Source organism: Oratosquilla oratoria, chromosome 1 (assembly GCF_046742065.1).
Source record: "Oratosquilla oratoria isolate Oo_2021 chromosome 1, ASM4674206v1, whole genome shotgun sequence".
NCBI classification, from domain to species: Eukaryota; Metazoa; Arthropoda; class Malacostraca; order Stomatopoda; family Squillidae; genus Oratosquilla; species Oratosquilla oratoria.
In genome coordinates, this window is record NC_134777.1 from 70,260,386 (window position 1) to 70,282,802 (window position 22,417).

At 41.1% G+C, this 22,417-nt stretch overlaps 1 protein-coding gene across 1 annotated transcript in view; it reads left to right on the forward strand.

Moving 5' to 3' along the window:
* Rab40 (RAS oncogene family member Rab40) overlaps positions 1–22,417 on the forward strand; it is a 52,537-nt gene that overhangs the window by 6,308 nt on the left and 23,812 nt on the right. Inside the window, exons 2-3 of the mRNA XM_076204692.1 lie at positions 13,660–13,853; positions 16,206–16,428. Of these exons, the coding sequence (XP_076060807.1) occupies positions 13,660–13,853; positions 16,206–16,428 (417 nt within the window). The remainder of the gene's footprint in view (positions 1–13,659; positions 13,854–16,205; positions 16,429–22,417) is intronic.

Genomic DNA, 22,417 nt, shown 5'->3' on the forward strand with positions numbered 1-22,417 from the left:
GTCAAAACAGACAGAAATATAGCGAAGCAACCAAAAGAAGACTAGATGTGAGCAGGGTTGAATTACTGTTAGGCATCATCCCTAAGAAAAGTTGTAATATTGAGACACCACAATGGAATCAAATGTACAAAGAGGAAAGTTATTTTGGTTTTTCTGGCTCTGCAAGAGATGATAGAAGACTGGGTAAAAGTATAGAATTAGAATTAGAAAGGGAGATGGGGTATTAAAAAAATTTCATGGAATCAAGAGATTACAGAGTTAAAGAGATTATAGCTGTGAAGAATGAATACCTTGTAATGTATAAAGAAGTGAATTATAAAAACAGAATTTGGAAATAGAGGTAAATGACCTAAAAAAAAAAAGAACTAATCAAAGATGAAAATGAAAGGATGAAAAATGAAGATATTAGCAAAAATGAAGCTAATTAAAGTGGTGACCAAAAAAGTTGGAGATAATATAAGGGAGACAGATCTTTTAAAAAATTAAAAACCAATGTAAAGTAGATCAAGAGAAAAAAATAGCATTTAAAGAAATTGACAAGTACAAGAAAATTTAAAAGAAACATTAAAGTAATCAAAGAAAAAGAAAATTGGGTCAGGGATACAGTAGACAAAAAAGTGCATAGTGGTATATGGTATAGAGGAAAAACACAATTTAGTTAGGTACTTAAGAGAAAAAGAGGAGAAAGAAATAGCAAAAGAAATTCTGAAAGAAGTACAAGATGAGGGGCAAGAAATAGAAAAGGAAATAGAAGTGCATAGAATGGGAAAATACTCAAAAGAAAAAAATCTACCTCTAAAAATTAAACTAAGATCACAAATAATAGAAGTATTCGTAAAAACAGCAAAGTTGGCAAAAAGTGAAAACAGAATTATATGGATAAAGGAAATGAGCAATGAGAAAAAAGAGAGAGACAAGACACTAAGAAATGAAGCTAACAAAAAAAATGAGAAAAGAACAGAGACCGCATTTTTTTTTTTTTTTTCCCTTGAGGCTGAGAAATTTGTATATCAAAAGAAAGGAAATACAGGAAACAGAAAATAAGGAGGAAAAGGAAAAGAATTAAAAGTAACTTATACCAATATAGATGGTCTGATTTCAGGATTAGATGAATCAATTATTATCTGGCGGAAGAAAAACCAGAAATAATGGGAATTGTGGAGACAAAATTAAAAGGTTCACTACCACCAAATAGTGTTGGACAAGGTTTATACAATCACTAGATGAAAAATGAAGAAAAACTGGGTGGAGAAGTAATGTTTTTGGCTAAGAAGGGCTTAAATGTGATGAAGATCACAGGATGAAATAATGTGGAATTGATCATGGTAAGAGTTGAAAATAGTGACATGAAAAGTAGAAAATTTGTGGATTTGTGTGCCTTCAAAAACATGTTCTTGGAAAGAGAGTGACCATTCCATAATATTGGAAGACACAAGGCATACATTAAATGAAATGCTGAAAGTAGGAAATCTAGTAATTATGGGTGATTTTAGCCCTAAAGAAATATGTTGAGAGGAGAAGACAGTGAAGGGTGGAGAGGACCTTTGGGGAAACATACTACTTGACATGACCATTGAATGCACAATGACTCAATGGGTAAAAATATATATATATACCAGATATAGAAATAATGAAGAGCCGTCGAGACAAGATTTAATATTTACATCAGAGCCTGATATTGTGGATAAAATTGAATACAAGACACCAATTGGGAGGAGTGATCACATACTACTTGAGCTCAAACTAAAAGAGGAAATATGTATGGGGATAAATGAGAAACACAGAAAATGAAGAGTGATGTATAACATCAGATTTTGGGAAACTTAGATAGTTCTTTAAAAAAAATGAGTTGGGAAAAATTCTGTAATAAAAAAGCACAGGTGGAAGAGAAATTGACAATTTTAAAGGAAATCTATAATGAATGAGTGGATAAATATGTACCAAAACAAAAACAGGAAAAGGTGTACAGTAAGTGCTGGTATAACAAAAAGTGTAGTAAGGCAAAAGATAGAAGAGACAGAGCTTAAAAAAGATGGAAAAAAAAACATGACCATGGAACATATAATGACACAATGGGTAAATGAAAATACTAGATTTAGAAATAATGAACTATCAAGACTAGATTTAATATTTACATTAGAACCTGAACTAGTAGACAAAATTGAATACAAGACACCAATTGCAAAGTGACCACAAACTGCTCAAGTTAGAATTTGAGAAGGAAATATATATAAAAAGAAATGAGAAACACAGAAAAGGCATAATGGACTTTGAAAAACATGAGAAATTTTTTCTTAAAGCAAGCTGGGAAGGGATGACAGTGAAAGGTGGAGAGGATCATTGGGGAAATGTATTACTCAACATGACCATGGAACATACAATGACACTATGAGTAAATGAAAATACTAGATTTAGAAATAATGAAAAACTATCAAGACAAAATGTAATATTTACATCAGAACCTGAAATAGTAGACAAAATTGAATACAAGACATCAATTGCGAAGAGTGACTGCATACTACTGAAGTTAGAATTAGAGGAAGAAATATATATAAAAAGAAACACAGAAAAGGCATAATGGACTTTGAAAAACTTAAAAAAAAAAATCTTTAAGCAAGCTGGGAAATGGGTGGAAGAAAAATGGATTATTCTGATGAAGATCTGTACAGGAGTGGAGAAATACGTGCCAAAGCAAAAACAGGAAAGAGTGTATATTAAGTGCTGGTTCAATAGAAGGGGTGCAGGAAAGTGAAAGATAGAAGAGACAAAACTTGGGAGGGATGGAGAAAAGACAGGAAACCTAGAAAGTGGCAGTTATATGTTTAAGGAACAAGTATGTAAAAATACACAGGGAAGAAAAATGTAAGGATCAGCCAAAGCTATTCTATAGATATGTAAATGGGAAACTGAAAAACAAACAGGAAATAGTGAAACTACGCCAAGGGAACACAGAATACACAGAAGATACTGAAATGGCTGAAGCTATGTGCAAACAATTCAAGTCTGCTTTCACTAGAGAAAAAATGCAACAACAGGTTGAAGGGAGAGAAGTGAAATCCCAAATATGAAGGAAATAATAATAACATGGAAGGAAATAAAGGATCAAATAATGAACCACAATGTCAAAAAATCACATGGCCTGGATGGAATAGCAAATTGGATATTAAAAGAATGTAAAGAACTAGCAGACAAAATATACAACATAATAAGTTGCTTGCTCAAAGAAGGAAAAATGCTAGAAGACTAGAAAATTGCTGATATTGTACCAGTTTATACATACATACATATACCAAGGGCTTTTTCCCCCCTTACAAGGGAGGTAGCCAAAAAACAAAGGCATAAAAATCATTCCCACCCATTCCATCCCCAATACACTCCACTCCCCTTCACCCTCTACCCTCCCTCTTTTCTTGGTACCTCCTGGATGATGGGTCATCCCTGTAACTTGTCCATTGCCCTGGGTCAGAAGCAGTGTTGCAAGACACAGCAAGGCCACTTCATTAAATCAGTGACCCCCCTCCCTGTCCCCTCATGCAGAAAAGGAGAAGATGGGGAGAAATCCCTTCGGGCTGCATCAAATTTTTCTCACACATGCCACCTCACCCTCCACCCATTCCACCTCATGCACCACAACATCATCCATAGACGACCATTTTCCATTCACCTTGACCTCTGTCCTCTCCCGACCTTCCCTCTTCCCCAAAGCCCTTTTCACCCCATCCATCCGTCTCATCCTAGGTCGCCCCCTCATGTTCACTCCCTCCACATCTGCCTTCCATACCTCTTTTACTAGTCTTTCTTCACTCATTCTTTCCATGTGTCCAAACCATCCCAATACTCTTTCATCCACCTTATCTCCCAACTCCCTTACCACCCCTGTTCTCCTCCTCACCCCATTTCTCACTCTATCCAGCCTAGTAACTCCAATCATACTTCTCAGACACTTCATCTCAAACACATTCAAACTCCTCTCTTCCTCTCTTATGTTCCATGTTTCTCCCCCATACAATGCTGTTGGCACAATCACTCCTTCACACAATCTCCTCTTAGCATCCATTCCAAAATGTCTATTTCTCATTACACTTTTTAATCCACCAAGGCATTTACTCACTTCTCTCAATCTACATTCTACCTCCACCTCCACTCCTCCCATTCCTGCCACATTTGCACCCAAGTATCTAAAACTATCCACTTCCTCCAGTCACTCTCCCTTAATGCTCACTTCCAGTCTGCTGCCACTTTCACCCCTTTTACTCATCACCTTACTTTTGAAAGTAATAAAAAATGTTTTGGAAAGAAATTAAAACAAGAAGAGGAGACGAAACAAGTAGAGAAGAAAAGGTAAAAGGTGCAGATGGTGAGATGATAATGGAAGAGAAGGCAGTGAGAGGACAGTGGGCAGAGTATTTTAGGGAGTTGCTAAATGTGAAGGAGGATAGGGAGGGAAAGGTAGTTGCAGTGGGAAACACTAAGAAAATGACCGTGATGAGTGAGAAAAATGGAGGAGAAATAAGATGAAGTGAAAGCAGCTGTTAAGATGATGAGAGCAGGTAAGGCACCTGGGTTGGATGGATATGACAAAAAATGGGACGGGGGATGGGATTAGGAGTCCTATTACCTGTAGCCTCAAAGAGGACATTCCTAAAAAAAAGTAAGGGCATAAGAGGGTCTGGGAGTTTTCCAACCAGTACGCTAAGGTTTGGGTCTTTTAATGTGTGTGGATGTGGTACAGATGAGAGTAAAAGGGAAGAGATAGGCAGTATGTTTGCGAGAAGAAAGATGGATGTGCTAGCTTTGAGTGAAATTAAAATGAAAGGGAAGGGCGAGTGTGAGTTTGGGAGAGTAGCTGGGAGGTACTCAGGAGTGAAGAGGGGACAAGGGAGAGAAGGGGTGGCTATACTAGTAAATGAAGACATAAGTAAGCATGTAGTGGAGTGGAAGGAGGTTTCACCAAGGTTGATGTGGATGAAGGTGAAGCTGGGAAGGGAGATGTGGGTTTTTGTAAGTGCATATGGGCCTGGTAGTGAGAAGAGTGTAGAGGAAAGGGAGGCTTTTTGGGTAGATATAAATGAGTGCATAGAGAGATTAGGAAGAAATGTCAATGTAGTTGTATTGGGAGACCTTAATGCTAGGGTAGGAAACGAACCAATAGACGGAGTGATTGGGAAGTATGGAGTTCCAGATAAAAATTGTAGCGGAGAATTGATGGTGGAGATGTGTCTTGAAAGAGAGTTGATGATAGCAAATATAGTGTTTAGGAAGAAAGTCAAGCATAAGTACACATGGGAGAGGATGGTGGATGGAAGGGTGGCAGATAGAGCATTGATGGACTATATAGTGGTGACCAGGAGTATGGTAGGAAGAGTTAAGGATGTACATGTTCTAAGGGGAGAGAGTGGGGGAATATCAGATCATTTTCTGGTGGAAGGTAAATTGAGAGTGGAGAATAGGTGGAGAAAGAGGAAAAGGGCAGAAGGTAGGGAGGTACTTAGAATGAACTGCTTAAATGAGAAAGAAAAGGAGAATGAGTGTAAGAAGAAGCTGAGAGAGGAGTGGGAGGGAGTGAAGGATAGAGTAGAACTTGGAGTGGAGGAGGAATGGGGATGGTTCGAGGAGGGAGTCATAAGGTTTGCAAAGATGGTGTGTGGAACAAGGAGGGCAGGAGGAAATAGAAAGAAGGGTAGTGAGTGGTGGGATGAGGAAGCAAAGAAGGTTGTAGAAGAAAACAGGCATTCATAGATTGGGTACAAATTAGGACGAGAGAATCGTATGAGAGGTACAAAGTAAAGAGAAAGGAAATTAAGCATAAGATAAAGGCAGCAAAGAGGTTACAAAATAGGACAAGGGAGTCATATGAGAGGTACAAAGAAAAGAAAAGAGAAGTAAAGCAAAAGGTAAAGGAGGCAAAGAGGAGAGCAGATGTAAAATGGGGTAAGAGTATGACAGAAACTTTTGAAAGTAATAAAAAGATGTTTTGGAAAGAAATTAAAAGAGGAAGAGGAGGCGAATCAAATAGAGAAGAAAAGTAAAAGGTGCAGATGGAGAGATGATAATGGAAGAGAAGGCAGTGAGAGGAAGGTGGGCAGAGTATTTTAGGGAGTTGCTAAATGTGAAGGAGGATAGGGAGGGAAAGATGGTTGCAGTGGGAAGCACTAAGAAAATGAGAGTGATGGGTGAGGAAAATGGAGGAGAAATAGGGAAAGATGAAGTGAAAGCAGCTGTTAAGATGATGAGAGCAGGTAAGGCACCTGGTTTGGATGGATGCCATGCAGAATGTCTGAAGAAAGGAGGTACAGTGATGGTGGACTGGCTGGTGAGGTTATTTAATGTTGGGTTTAAGAGAGGGTAGAGTGCCGGAGGACGGGAGGAGTGCCTGTATAGTTCCGCTTTACAAGGGATAGGGGGACGAGTGAGTGTAGTAGTTTCAAAGGGATCAGCTCGAGTGTAGTTGGGAATGCTTATGGGAGGGCCTTGATTGAGAGAATTAGGAGAGGAACAGAGGGAGTAATTGGTGAGGAATAGTGTGGTTTTAGGACATAGGGGTTGTGTAGGTCAGATTTTTGTGTTAATACAGATATGTGAGAAAGCTATGGGAAAAGGTAAGGATGTTTTTTGGGCCTTTATGGATCTGGAAAAGGCTTACAACAGAGTAGACAGGAAGGCACTGTGGGAGGTACCATAGATATATGGGATAGGAGGAAAGCTGTTAAGAGCAGTCAAGAGTTTTTACGGGAGTATTAGAGCTTGTGTTAGGATTAGAAATGGAGAGAGTGAATGGTTTGAGGTAAAGGTGGAACTTCATCAGGGATGTGTTATGTCACCCTGGCTGTTCAAATCTACATGGATGGGTGGTGAGAGAGGTAAATGCAAGGGTAGTGGGTCAGGGGTTGGTGATGGTTAAAGAAAATGGAGGTTGGAGATTGTTAAAGAAAGTGAAGAAAAGTGGGAAATAAGCCAGTTGTTGCTTGCTGACAACACTGCACTTTTAGTAGGATCAGAGGAGGAATTGAGGAAATTAGTGACAGAGTTTGAGGTGTGTGAAAGAAGGAAGTTGAAGATAAATGTGGGCAAAAGTAAGGTGATGAGATGTACAAGGGGAGAGAGTGACAACAGGCTGGAGGTGAGCATTAAGGGTGAGAGACAGGAGGAAGTGGATAGTTTTAGATACTTGGGTGCAAATGTGGCAGGAAAGGGAGGAGTGGGGGTGGAGGTAGAATGTAGATTGAGAGAAGCGAGTAACTGCCTTTGTGGATTAAAAATTATAATGAGAAATAGACATCTGGGAATGGATGCTAAGAGGAGGTTATGTGAAGGAGTGATTGTACCAACAGCACTGTATGGGGCAGAAACATGGAACATAAGAGAGAAGGAGTTTCAATGTGTTTGAGATGATATGTCTGGGAAGTATGATAGGGGTTACTAGGCTAGATAGAGTGAAAAATGAGGAGAACAGGGGTGGAAAGGGAGCTGGGAGATGGGGTTGATGAAAGAGTATTGGGATGGTTTGGACACATGGAAAGAATGAGTGAAGAAAGATTAGTAAAAGAGATGTGGAAGGAGTGAATATGAGGGGGCGTCCTAGGATGAGATGGATGGATGGGGTGAAAGGGGCATTACAAAAGAGAAGAATGTCTGTTGAGGAAGAATGGGAGAGGACAGAAGATAGGGGTGAATGGAGAAGGGTTGTGTATGGATGATGCTGTGATGCATGAGGGGGAGTGGGTGGGGGAGTGGGGGGTGAGGAAGTATATATGAGAAAAAATTTGACACAGCCCAAAGGGATTTCTTCCCGTCTTCTCCTTTTCTGCATGAGGGGACGGAGAGGGTGGGTCGCCAAATTTATGAAGCGGCCTTGCTGTGGATGTGCTGTGTCTTGCGACACTGCTTCTGACCCAGGGCAGTGGACAGGATGCAGGGATGACCTGTCATCCAGGAGGTGCCAAGATAGGAAGGAGGGTGGAGGGGAGTGGAATGGGTGGGAGTGGTTTCTATGCCCTTTTCTTTTTGGCTACCCCCCGTGTAAGGGGGAAAAAGCCTTTGGTATATGTATGTATATATGAAAAAGATATTATAGACAAATATAAGGATCAACCTATAATATTTTAGAGATATATAAATTAAAAATTAAAGGATAAACATGAAAAAGTAAAATTGCATGAAGGAGATAAAGAATATATAGATGACACAGAAATGGCGGAAGTTATGATCAGACATTTCAGGTCTGTTTTTACAATTGAGAGCTCACAATTTTGGGAAGATGGACAACAAGAATGATCACCCAAAATGAAAGAAATAAAAGTAACAGAAAAATAAATAAGAGACCAAATATAAAACCTAGATGTCAGGAAATTCCCTGGACTGGATGGAATTGCAAATTGTATACTGAAAGAGTGTATAGACGAACTGACAAACAAATTATACAAGATGGACTTCTCATTCAAAGAGGGAAAGGTATCACAAGATTGGAAAGATGCAAACATAGTACCAATATATAAAGGAGGAAATAGGGAAGATCCTACAAACTTCAGACCGGTATCCCTTACAAGCACAGTAGCAAAAATATGCGAAAAAGTCATCAGAAACAAATGGACCAAACACTTGGAAGAAAATAAAATAGTAAACCCTAAACAATTTGGCTTTAGAAGTGGAAGATCGTGTACCACAAACCTAATTTGCTTTTACTTGAGATTAATTGAGGTAATACAAGAAAGAGATGGCTGGGCAGATTGTGCCTTCTTGGACTTGCAGAAGGCATTTGACAAAGTACCACATGAGAAATTAAAAAGAAAAATTGAAACAATAGGAGGAATACAAGGTAAGCTACTAGAATGGATGAAGGATATCTTAAATGGGAGAAAAATGAGAGTGGTACTTAAGAGACAAAAATTCAAACTGGGAAGATGTGAAGAGTGGCGTCCCGCAAAACTCTGTATTGGCTCCTTTAATGTTTGCCATATATATATATGATATGGATGAGGGAGTAAATTGTTACATGAGCTTCTTTGCTTATGATGCCAAATTACTCAAGAGAGTAAGAACAGAAGAAGACTGTAGATCACTACAAGAAGACCCAGACAAAATATGGAGTCAGAGATGTGAGATGAACTTCAACATTAAGAAATGTAGCATAATGGAATTTGGAAAATGCAAAAATAGAGTATTGGGTCAATATAAAATTGAAAACAAGGAAGTCAAAAAAGTTGATTCAGAAAGGGACCTGGAAGTAATCATCTCAAGTGACTTGACACCTGGTAAACATGTCAATAAATTATTTGGAGAGACTTTTAACTTAGTAAGAATCAATGAAAGTGGCCTTCAACTACATGGATGAGGAGATAGCAAAAAAAAAATAGTGGTTACACTGATAAGACCGAAACTAGAATATGCTGCAACACTGGGCACCTAGCATAAAGAAGAAGATAAGAAAATTAGAAAGAATCCAAAGAGCAGCAACAAAAATGGCACCTTCACTGTCAAATCTGACATACAAACAAAGATTGGAGAAATTACATCTGTCAACACTGGAACAGAGAAGAGAAAGAGGTGATTTGTTGACCATTTACAGAATTATGAAAGGGATGGAAATTCTCGATAGAGACGACTTATTAAAGTGGCACAGAAGAGAAACAAGAGGACACGAAAAGAAATTAAAGAAGGACAGTTACAGAAGAGACCTGAAAAAGAATAGCTTCCCACATAGAGTGATTGATGTCTGGAACAAACTAAATGGAGAAACAGTGAGTGCCAAAACTATACATAAACTGGATGCGGAGAGATATGAAAATGGGTCTCTACAAGCATAGCTTGTCTGTAAAATACAACTAGGTAAATACATGGAATAAATTGAGTGAGAAAACAGTGAGTGCTAAAACTGTATATGAGTTTAAGAAAGAACTGGATGCGGAAAGATACAACTGCAGGTCTTTACGAGTATAGCTCTTCTCCCGCAAAATACAAATAGGTAAATACACAGACATGCTCTTCATACTACTATAATCCAATGACATAGAAGCAATTCTACACTAATACAGCACATGCAGCAGTTAACTTTTCTTCCCAAAGAAATCTATGGGAGGTTCTGAGGAGTATACCCTCTATGGGGCTGCAAGTGTCTAGTCAGTGAAAATTAAAGAAGCAGTCACCTTCAAGCATTAGAATTCATGTTATGAATAATTTATATTGGTCATATGCCTCAGCTTTTCACCTTGCCACTTTATTAAGGAAAAAGGAAAAGGAGAAGGAGTACAAAAAGAAGCTGAAGGAGGAGTGGGAGGGAGTGAAGGATAGAGTGGAGCTAGGTGTGGAGGAGGAATGGGGATGGTTCAAGGAGGGAGTCACAAAGTGTGCAAAGACGGTGTGTGGAACAAGAAGGACAGGAGGAAATAGAAGGAAGGGTAGTGAATGGTGGGATGAGGAAACAAAGAAGGTTGTAGAAGAGAAGAAGCGAGCTTTCACAGATTGGTTTCAAAATAGGACGAGGGAGTCATATGAGAGGTACAAAGAAAAGAAAAGAGAAGTAAAGCAAAAGGTAAAGGAGGCAAAGAGGAGAGCAGATGTGAAATGGGGTAAGGGTATGACAGAAATTTTTGAAAGTAATAAAAAGATGTTTTGGAAAGAAATTAAGAGAGGAAGAGGAGGCGAATCAAGTAGAGAAGAAAAGGTAAAAGGTGCAGATGGAAAGATGATAATGGAAGAGAAGGCAGTAAGAGGAAGATACATACATATACCAAGGCTTTTTCCCCCTTCCAAGGGAGGTAGCCAAAAAGGGAAAGGCATAAAAACACTCCCACCCATTTCATCCCTAAGAGGAAGATGGGCAGAATATTTTAGGGAGTTGCTAAATGTGAAGGAGGATAGGGAGGGAAAGATAGTTGCAGTGGGAAATGCTAAGAAAATGAGAGTGATGAGTGAGGAAAATGGAGGAGAAATAAGGAAGGATGAAGTGAAGGCAGTTATTAAGATGATGAAAGCAGGTAAGGCACCTGGTCTGGATGGATGCCATGCAGAATGTCTGAAAAAAGGAGGTACAGTGATGGTGGACTGGCTGGTGAGGTTATTTAATGTTTGCTGGAGAGAGAGTAGAGTGCCGGAGGACTGGAGGAGTGCCTGTATAGTTCCACTTTACAAGGGAAAAGGGGACAAATGTGAATGTAGTAGTTTCAGAGGGATTAGCTTGTCAAGTGTAGTTGGGAAGGCTTATGGGAGGATCTTGATTGAGAGGATTAGGAGAGGAAAAGAGTAACAGTGTGGATTTAGGACAGGTAGAGGTTGTGTAGATCAGATTTTTGTGGTAAGACAGATATGTGAGAAAGCTATAGGAAAGGGGAAGGATGTTTTTTGGGCCTTTATGGATCTGGAAAAGGCTTACGACAGGGTAGACAGAAAGGCACTGTGGGAGGTTTTGCGGATATATGGGATAGGAGGAAAGCTTCTAGGAGCTGTCAATAGTTTTTATGAGAGTAGTAGAGCTTGTGTCAGGATTAGAAATGGAGAGAGTGAGTGGTTTGAGGTAAAGGTGGGACTTCGTCAAGGATGTGTTATTTTGCCCTGGCTGTTCAACTTATACATGGATGTGGTAGTGTGAGAGGTAAATGCATGGGTAGTGGGTCAGGGATTGGAGATGGTTAAAGAAAATGGAGAAAAGTGGGAGGTGAGCCAGTTGTTGTTTGCGGACGACACTGCGCTTGTGGCAGGATCAAAGGAGGGATTGAGGAAGTTGGTGACAGAGTTTGGGAGAGTGTGTGATAGAAGAAAGCTGAAGATAAATGTGGGTAAAAGTAAGATGATGAGATGTACAAGGGGTGAAAGTGGCAGTAGTCTGGAAGTGAGCATTAAGGGAGAGCGACTGGAGGAAGGGGATAGTTTTAAATACTTGGGTGCAAATGTGGCAGGAAAAGGTGGAGTGAAGGTGGAGGTAGAATGTAGATTGAGAGAAGCGAGTAAATGCCTTGGTGGATTAAAGAGTGTAATGAGGAATAGACATTTGGGAATGGATGCTAAGAGGAGACTGTATGAAGGAGTGATTGTGCCAACAGCACTGTATGGGACAGAAACATGGAACATAAGAGAAGAAGAGAGAAGGAGTTTGAATGTGTTTGAGATGAGGTGTCTAAGAAGTATGATGGGGGTTACTAGGCTGGATAGAGTGAGAAATGAGGAGATGAAGAGGAGAACAGGGGTGGAAAGGGAGTTGGGAGATAGGGTTGATGAAAGAGTATTAGGATGGTTTGGACACATGGAAAGAATGAGTGAAGAAAGACTAGTAAAAGAGGTATGGAAGGCAGATGTGGAGGGAGTGAACATGAAGGGACGTCCTAGGATGAGGTGGATGGATGTGGTGAAGGGGGCTTTGGGGAAGAGGGGAATGTCTGTTGAGGAAGGACGGAAGAGGACAGAAGACAGGGTTGAATGGAGAATGGTTGTATATGGATGATGTTGTGATGCATGAGGTGGAATGGGCAGGTGGATGGGGGGTGAGGTAGTATGTGTGAGCAAAATTTGACACAGCCTGAAGGGATTTCTCCCCGTCCTCTCCTTTAAGCATGGGGGGGTCGCTGATTTAATGAAGCAGCCTTGCTGTGGATGTGCTGTGTCTTGCGACACTGCTTCTGACCCAAGGTTGTGGACAAGGTGCAGGGATGACCCATCATCCAGGAGGTGCTAAGATAAGAGGGAGGGTGGAGGGATGTGGAGTGTATTCAGGGATGGAATGGGTGGGATTGATTTTATGCCTTTTTCCTTTTTGGCTACCTCCCTTGTAAGGGGGAAAAAGCCTTGGTATATGTATGTATGTATGTGTGTAATAGCCACACATTCAGCTAAATCATAACATAATAGTGCTATGATAGCAAGATATTCCAAACTGCCAAATCCTGTAGGGTCATATCCTAGTGTGACTAGAAATGAGACTTAATTGTGAAATGTGTTGGTGAGCTAGAAATACCAACATATTACATTAATTGTATTGAAGATGCAGGTAGTATATATGTTAGAGCATATGATGTTATGATGGCAATATGTCCTAAATTTCTTTATTTCTGTAATCAGATCATAATGTTCTCTATTATTCATCTACACTACAGGTGACTGATTTCAGGTTAATTGATTATGTTGCACAGGCTTTTTGGGAAGTTGTAAAGATCTGCAACCCCAGAGTACCTGAAGGTTGTTTATTTTTACAAATTAATACTTGGGGTTTTGGCTAACCTTAAGCTCATTCTGAGGATGGCCAATATATACAAGCTTGGTTAGGTTAGATTAGTTTGTCACTGTTGGGGTGATTTATATTTACAAACTCATTTCTGGGGTTACTACTTTTTACCAGCTAATATGTGGGTATCCTGGGGTTGCTGATCTTAACAATGTCCAATTATTGTAATGTTCATTACAACAGGCAATAGGTATTGCATTGGTTCTTATTGTTTGATGGCATTTCAAGGGAAATGCATTAGTCACTGCTGTAATTCAAACTGACATTTTTCAGCACAGATTTAGCTTGGTTTCCTTTACGCTTCATTTCTAACGATCCTAGCCATTATTTTGGGCAGCCTAACTAAGCAAGGATATTCATTCTAGAAAAAAGGAGGGTGAAAGGCAGGAAACATTTGAAGACCCCACATCAAAACTTAACAGCCACTAACTTTGTTTTGTCTTTTATAGGACATAAGACCACAACAATCCTCCTGGATGGAAAAAGGGTCAAGTTACAGCTGTGGGACACATCGGGTCAAGGTCGTTTTTGCACCATCATCAGGTCATATTCAAGAGGAGCTCAGGGTATCCTGCTTGTGTATGACATCACCAACAAATGGTCCTTTGAAGGCTTAGACAGATGGATGAAAGAGATCCAGGAGGTAAGTTTCTCTCTCTCTCTCTCTCTCTCTCTCTCTCTCTCGCTCTCTCTCTCTCCTCTCTCTCCTCTCTCTCTCTCTCTCTCTCTCTCTCTCTCTCTCTCTCTCTCTCTCTCTCTCTCTCTCTCTCTCTCTCTCTCTCCCCCCATTTTAACTGTTGTCACCTGTAGTCTGCATGATATGGTATAATTTTCATTTGGTTTCAGAATCAATATATTGTATCATGTGCCCACAATTGATCCAGAGAAACTCTTAATAGCAGTATACAGACAATTTATAAGAATTACACTATGCATCTGCAACATATTATCCATCAGTGAGGAAACAAACAAGTACAGTGTGCAAACAGCACCAACAGAACAACTACATTCAGAAACCAAAAATCTTCCCGAGCACATGAGAATAATAGACACACAGTGCCATGCAAAAGTCCTGAACTCCATCCACCCTTCACATTGCAGCATGTAAACACAGCCCACCATGCTCAGTGTAAAAACAACTCCAGTAATTCTACTCAAACATCTACAATAACCAACCACCACACTGCATGGCATGTGCTGTTCACACAAAAGCACATACACACACAGATCACAAATTAAGCCCTCTTTAACAGACCATCAGATTTCATGCTCCATCAAACCCACATATCAACCCAGTAGTGCAATCACTCCCAAGATAGATAAGAGTTACACAAGTATGCCTGCATTCACTGTCAGTATAAAGTCCAGCCAACAGTGGACTTAAGTTGACAAAGCTGCAGCCACCACAAACTACTGCCTTTCACTCATTCAGTTCAAATAGTACCATAAGATCTTTTCATTGAATAACATATAAGTTAAACCAGTAGTCATGGCCAGTTTCTTGGGGCCCATAGGTCTCTAGTAGGAAGGAACCAGGAAATGAATTGGTTGATTGCTTAATTGACACTATGAAATATAACAGTAAATAGAAAATTTCACACATGTATGCTTTCCACCTCAAAAGCACCACTAATCATCTAAAAAATAAACAACACCCTAGTTATTTCCCTCAACCAGCTTCCCTACCTATTGGGGTTTCTGGTGCCTCAGGTCATATGATCCAAGTAAACCCCAATCCAGCACCAATGTCATGCTCTGAATCCATGGAGACACTCTCCATAGAGAACAAATCAGAACTATGTAACTTCCTAACACACACTACGTATCTTTTCCTAATCTCTTGGATCTCCCAGTGACCCCACTCCCAATTAGAATAGTTTCTGGTCAGTCCTAGTTACTTCATCCCCCAAGTCCAAATCCACCCCAACCCTTCTCATAACCCAGTCCAACTCCAAAACCTTTCCCTGTCCCAGTCATTGATGCAGACACACAGAGTCACCTGACAACGCTATTCTTACACAAGACTCCCTAAATATGCATCCTTGAGCTGCTCCATGTTAAATATTGCCTACCTAATGGACAGTCTCTACAGGATCCCTCAACCCATCACCAACCATAATCATTGAAAGAGCCTCAACAACAATGACTTACAGATTCTTCAACAGCCCCCTAAACACACCACCCATACCCATACATATCCCACCAATCTGAACACTAATGCACCCAACATTTTTTTGGAATTGTCATATACTCATCCCAAACTGAAAAAAAAACCATCTCCTCCTCCTCTAATAATTTAAACCCAATAATGTCCACCTACAATAAATACAACTTTTCACTGTACACTTCTCCACCCACAAGGTTATACAGTGAGACCTCTCATTAACGGACGTTAATTAGCTGTGTTTGCAGTGTTTTCACTGTGTATTTGGTGTTTTTGGTGTTGTTGTTTAGTGTGTGCAATCACTATGCCACCCAAAAACCACTCCAAATCAACAGATTATTCACATCAACGGACACCGTTACCCCCGTTTTAGTCCGTTAATGAGAGGTAGGACTGTATTCTCATCTGACCCTCCTCATTCCTTTTCATGCCAAACAAAAAGGAATAGCAATCCAGTTATTGATTGGCGTCCTATCTTTACAACTCATGGTCCATATCATCCTTCAAACCATTTCAGTCAAACTTCCAACATCACCCACTAAGCACTAGATGACTAGACAAAACATGTAAGGACTATCAAACCATATGTTCTCTCATGACCTTCGTGCCAGCATAACCAACACTTTGTGACAGCATTGACGTGCTTAAGAATAGGACATTCTTGTCTCACACATGGTTTTCTCATGTCTAATGACACCTGCCCATGTGCAACCTGTTTCACTGTACCCCATATTTTACAAGAATGCCTTACTTACCTTCAATGAATAGCCCTTGCAATTGTGTCCATGAGGGACATTTCATTCTCTCCTAACTTTGACCTCTCTTTCTCAGCATGCCCCTGGTGTTCCAAAAGTTCTCATTGGAAATCGATTACATCTGGAATTCAAGCGTCAAGTCACACAGAGTCAAGCAGAGCAGTATGCCTTCAAAAACCATATGAGTCTGTTTGAGGTGTCACCACTCTGTGACTTCAATATCATTGAAAGTTTCACAGAGCTCTCAAGGTTGGCTTTGAAGCGGAATGGAATGGAACGCCTTTGGAGAGCTAACAAAGGTAAGATTGGTTGGTTATCGCTAGGTAATCTCTTCCATTGACTAGTATACATCAAGAATTTCAAAACCAGTATATATTTTCCTTTTGGGGGGGCTGCAGTGTGCATTATTATATTGTGTTCCTATAAGAATGTTAATTGAGTTAGAAAACTCCAATCAATGACAATGCCCCCAAGATGTATTTCATAAATGAAACAGGGTCTTTTAAAGTAATTTTAGAAGAATCTTCATATTCATTCTTTTAATATACCCTTTTATATATTCTCCTAGAATTCACATCATGTGCTTTTTACTTGTTGCATTTCACTTGTGGTTTTGTTATTTGAAGAATAGAAGATGGAGGAAACATGAGAAATAAGGGAAATGGATGGCTACCTCCCATATAGGAAACAAAATGCAAGGCAGTGGAGGCTTAGAGGAGCAAAAAGATGTTTTGGAAGTGAAAAAAAGTAAGGGGTGCTGATGGACAAATGCTAATGAAAGTGAAGAGGAGTAGAGTATTTCAGGGAGTTGCTGAATGTAGAGGATAGGGAGGCTCTGATTATGGTAGTGGGAAATGTGAGGAAAATGACTGTGATGGAAGATGGGGGAATGATAGGGCTATAGGAAATGAGGAAATAGAAAGATTATTACAAAAGTTGAAAGGTGGTAAGACATCTGGGTTAGATGGTTATTATATGGAGTGATTGGCAAAGGAAGTTGTACATACTGTACATACATATACCAAAGGCTTTTTCCATCTTATAAGGGAGATAGCCAAAAAACATAGGCATAAAATCCATTCCCACCCATTCCATCCCCACATACCCCACTCCCATTCACCCCCTCTCTCTTATCTTGGCTCCTCCTGGATGATGGGTCATCCCTGTATCTTGCCCACTGCCCTGGGTCAGAAGCAGTGCAGCAAGACACAGCACATCCATAGTAAGGCTGCTTCATTTAATCGGCGACCATCCCCTCATGCAGAAAAAAAGAAGAGAGGGAGAAATCCCTTCAGAGTGTATCAGTTTATTATTTACACATACTCCCTCACCCCCGTCCCCCACCCCCTCTTTTTCATGCATCACAGCATCATCCATACACAACCATTCTCCATTCACCTCTATCTTCTGTCGTCTCCCATCCTTCCTCAACAGACATTCCCCTCTTTTTCCAATGCTCCTTTTACCCCATCCATCCATCTCATCCTTGGTTGCCCTCAACCCATGTTCATTCCTTACACCTCTGCCTTCCACATCTTTTTTTACTAATCTTTCTTCACTCATTCTTTCCATGTGTCCAAACCATCCCAATACTCTTTCATCAACCCTATCTCCCAACTCCCTTTCCACCCCTGTTCTTCTCCTCACCTCCTCGTTTCTCACTCTATCCAGCCTAGTAAACCCTATCATACTTCTCAGGCACCTCATCTCAAACACATTCAAACTCATCTCTTCCTCTCTTATGTTTCATGTTTCTGCCCCATACAGTGCTGTTGTCACAATCACTCCTTCATGCAGTCACCTCTTAGCATCCATTCCCAAATGTCTATTTCTCATTACACATTTTAATCCCCCAAGGCATTTACTTGATTCTCTCACTCTACATTCTACCTCCACCTCCAGTCCTCTCTTTCCCACCACATTCACACCCAAGTATCTATAACTATCCACTTCCTTCAGTCTCTATCCCTTAATACTCACTTCCAATTTGCTGCCACATTCTCCCCATGTACATCTCATCACCTTACTTTTACCCACATTTATCTTCAGCTTCCTTCTTTCACACACCTTCCCAAACTGCTACTAACTTCCTTAATCCCTACTCTGATCCTGCCACAAGTGCAGTGTCATCAGCAAACAACAACTGGCTTATCTCCCATTTTTCTCCATTTCCTTTAACCATCTCCAATCCCCAACCCATTACCCTTGCATTTACCTCTCACACCACCCCATGCATGTATAAATTGAACAGCCAAGGCAACAACACATCCCTGATGAAGTCCCACCTTTACCTCAAACCACTCACTCCATATCTGATTCTAACACAGGCTCTACTATATACATATAGCAAACACTTTCTCCCCCTTACAAGTAAGATAGCCAAAACAACAAAGGCATAAACTCCTTCCATCCATTCCATCGCCACATACTCCACTCCCATCCAACCTCCTCCCTCTTATCTTAGCTCCTCCTGGATGATGGGTCACCTCTGCATCTCGCCCACAACCCTGGGTCAGAAGCAGTGTCACTAGACACAGCACATCCACAGTATGGCCACTTCATTAAATTGGCAACCCCCCATCTCTGTCCCCTCGTGCAGAAATGGCGAAGATGGGGAGAGATCCCTTTGGGCTGCATCAATTAATTTTTCATACATACTCCCTCACCCCCATCCCCCATCCCCTACCCACTCCCCCTCATGCATCACAGCATCATCCATACACAACCATTCTCCATTCACTCCTATCTTCTGTCTTTTCCTGTTCTTCCTCAACAGACATTCCCCTCTTTCCCAATGTCTCTTTTACCCCATCCATCCATCTCATCCTTGGTCTCCTCCTCATGTTCACTCCTTCCACCTCTGCCTTCCACACCTAATCTTCACTCATTCTCTCCATGTGTCCAAACCATCCCAATACTCTTTCATCAGCCCTATCTCCCAACTCCCTTTCCACCCCCATTCTCCTCCTCACCTCATTTCTCAATCCATCCAGCCAAGTAACCCCTATCATACTTCTCAGCCACATCATCTCAAATACATTCAAACACTCTCTTCCTCTTTTATGTTCCATGTTTCTGCTCCATACAGTGCTCTCAGAACAATCCTTCATACTGTCTCCTCTTAGCATCCTTTTCTAAATGTCTATCTCTCATTACACATTTTCATCCCCCAAGGCATTTACTTGATTCTCTCAATCTACATCCTACCTCCACTTCTTCCTTTTCTGCCATATTCACATCCAAGTATCTAAAACTATTCACTTCCTCCAGTCTCTCTCCCTTAACCCCTTCCATACGGTGCCGCATACGTAGGCGTCATGGGGAGCGAGTGTATTCGCAAGGCTGCCATATCGGCGTCTTGATTATATTTATTGTAGTCGCCCCTCCATAATGACATTCTTTCTAATTCTTTTGTAATCACATTTTCTATGGTTATCAAAATTCACGGGTGAAGAGAGAACGATCGATGCGAGTATTATTACGACACGTCGTACGGCTGGCATTGGCTGCTGCCACCGAGATCTAAGTCCATGACGCCTACGTGTGCGGCACCGTATGGAAGGGGTTAATACTCACTTCCAGTCTGCTACCATATTCTCTCCATATACATCTCATCACCTTACATTTACCTACATTTATCTTCAACTTCCTTCTTTCACATACCTTCCCGAATTCTGTCACTAAGTTTCTCAAACCCTCCTCTGATCCTGCTACAAGCACAGTGTCATCAGCAAACAACAACTGGCATATCTCCCACTTTTCTCCATTTTCTTTAACCTTCTTCAATCCCCAACCCATTTACCCTTGCATTTACCTCTCACACCACCCTGTCCATGTATAAATTGAACAGCCAAGGTGACATAACACATACCTGACAAAGTCCCACCTTTACTTCAAACCACTCTCTCCATTTCAAATTCTAGCACAAACACTATTCTTGTAATAGCTCTTGACTGCTCTTAAAAGCTTTCCTCCAATCCCATATATCTGCAGTACCTCTCACATTGCCTTCCTATCTACCCTGTCATAAGCCTATTCCAAATCCGTAAAGGCCCAAAAAACATCCTTACCTTTTCCTAAAGCTTTCTCACATATCTGTTACCACAAAAATCTGATCCATGCAAACTCTACCTGTCCTAAACCCACACTGTTCCTCACTAATTACTCCCTCTGTTCCTCTCCTAATCCTCTCAATCAAGACCCTCCCATAGCTTTCCCAACTACACTTAACAAACTAATCCCTCTGAAACTACTACACTCACACTTGTCCCCTTTTCCCTTATAAATTGGAACTACACAGGCATTCTTCCAGTTCTCCAGCACTCTACACTCTCTTAAACAAGGTGCCTTACCTGCTCTCAACATCTTAACTGCCATCACATTATCTTTCCTTATTTCACCTCCATTTTCCTCACTCATCACTGTCATTTTCTTAGCACTTCCCACTGCAACTACTTTCCCTCACTCTCCTCCTTCACATTTAGCATACATACATATACCAAGGCTTTTTCCCCCTTACAAGGGAGGTAGCCAAAAAGAAAAAGGCATAAAATCATTCCCACCCATTCCATCCCTGAATACACTCCACACCCCTCCACCCTCCCTCTTATCTTAGCACCTCCCGGATGACGGGTCATCCCTGCACCTTGTCCACTGCCTTGGCTCAGAAGCAGTGTCGCAGGACACAGCACATCCACAGCAAGGCCGCTTCATTAAATTGGCGACCCCCCCCCCCTCTCTATCCCCTCATGCATAAAAGGAGAAGATGGGGAGAAATCCCTTCGGGCTGCATCAAATTTTGCTCACACATACTACCTCACTCCCCATCCCCCCGCCCCTTCCACCTCATGCATCACAACATCATCCATATACAACCATTCTCCATTCACCCCTGTCTTCTGTCCTCTCCCATCCTTCCTCAACAGACATTCCCCTCTTCCCCAATGCCCCCTTCACCCCATCCATCCACCTCATCCTAGGATGTCCCCTCATGTTCACTTCCTCCACATCTGCCTTCCATACCTCTTTTACTAGTCTTTCTTCACTCATTCTTTCCATGTGTCCAAACCATCCTAATACTCTTTCATCAACCCTATCTCCCAACTCCCTTTCCACCCATTCTCCTCCTCACCTCCTCATTTCTCACTCTATCCAGCCTAGTAACCCCCATCATACTTCTTAGACACCTCATCTCAAACACATTCAAACTCCTTCTCTCTTCCTCTCTTATGTTCCATGTTTCTGTCCCATACAGTGCTGTTGGCACAATCACTCCTTCATATAGTCTCCTCTTCGCATCCATTCCCAAATGTCTATTCCTCATTACACTGTTTAATCCACCAAGGCATTTACTCACTTCTCTCAATCTACATTCTACCTCCACCTCCACTCCACCTTTTCCAGCCACATTTGCACCCAAGTATCCAAAACTATCCACTTCCTCCAGTCGCTCTCCCTTAATGCTCACTTCCAGTCTGCTGCCACTTTCACCCCTTGTACATCTCATCACCTTTTACCCACATTTATCTTCAGCTTTCTTCTATCACACACTCTCCCAAACTCTGTCACCAACTTCCTCAATCCCTCATCCGATCCTGTTACAAGCGCAGTGTCGTCTGCAAACAACAGCTGGCTCACCTCCCACTTTTCTCCATTTTCTTTAACCATCTCCAATCCCTGACCTACCACCCTTGCATTTACCTCTCACACCACCCCATCTATGTACAAGTCGAACAGCCAGGGTGACATAACGCATCCCTGATGAAGTCCTACCTTTACTTCGAACCACTCACTCTCTTCATTTCTAATCATGACACATGCTCTACTACTCTCATAAAAACTCTTGACAGCTCCTAGAAGCTTTCCTCCTATCCTGTATATCTGCAAATCCTCCCACAGTGCCTTTCTGTCTACCCTGTCGTAAGCCTTTTCCATATTCCATAAAGGCCCAAAAAACATCCTTCCCCTTTCCTATAGCTTTCTCACATATCTGTCTTACCACAAAAATTTGATCTACACAACCTCTACCCGTCCTTAATCCACACTGTTCCTCACCAATTACTCCCTCTGTTCCTCTCCTAATCCTCTCAATCAAGATCCTCCCATAAGCCTTCCCAACTACACTTAACAAACTAATCCCTCTGAAACTACTACACTCACACTTGTCCCCTTTTCCCTTGTAAAGTGGAACTATACAGGAACTCTTCCAGTCCTCTGGCACTCTACCCTCTCTCCAGAAAACATTAAATAACCTCACCAGCCAGTCCACCATCACTGTACCTCCATTTT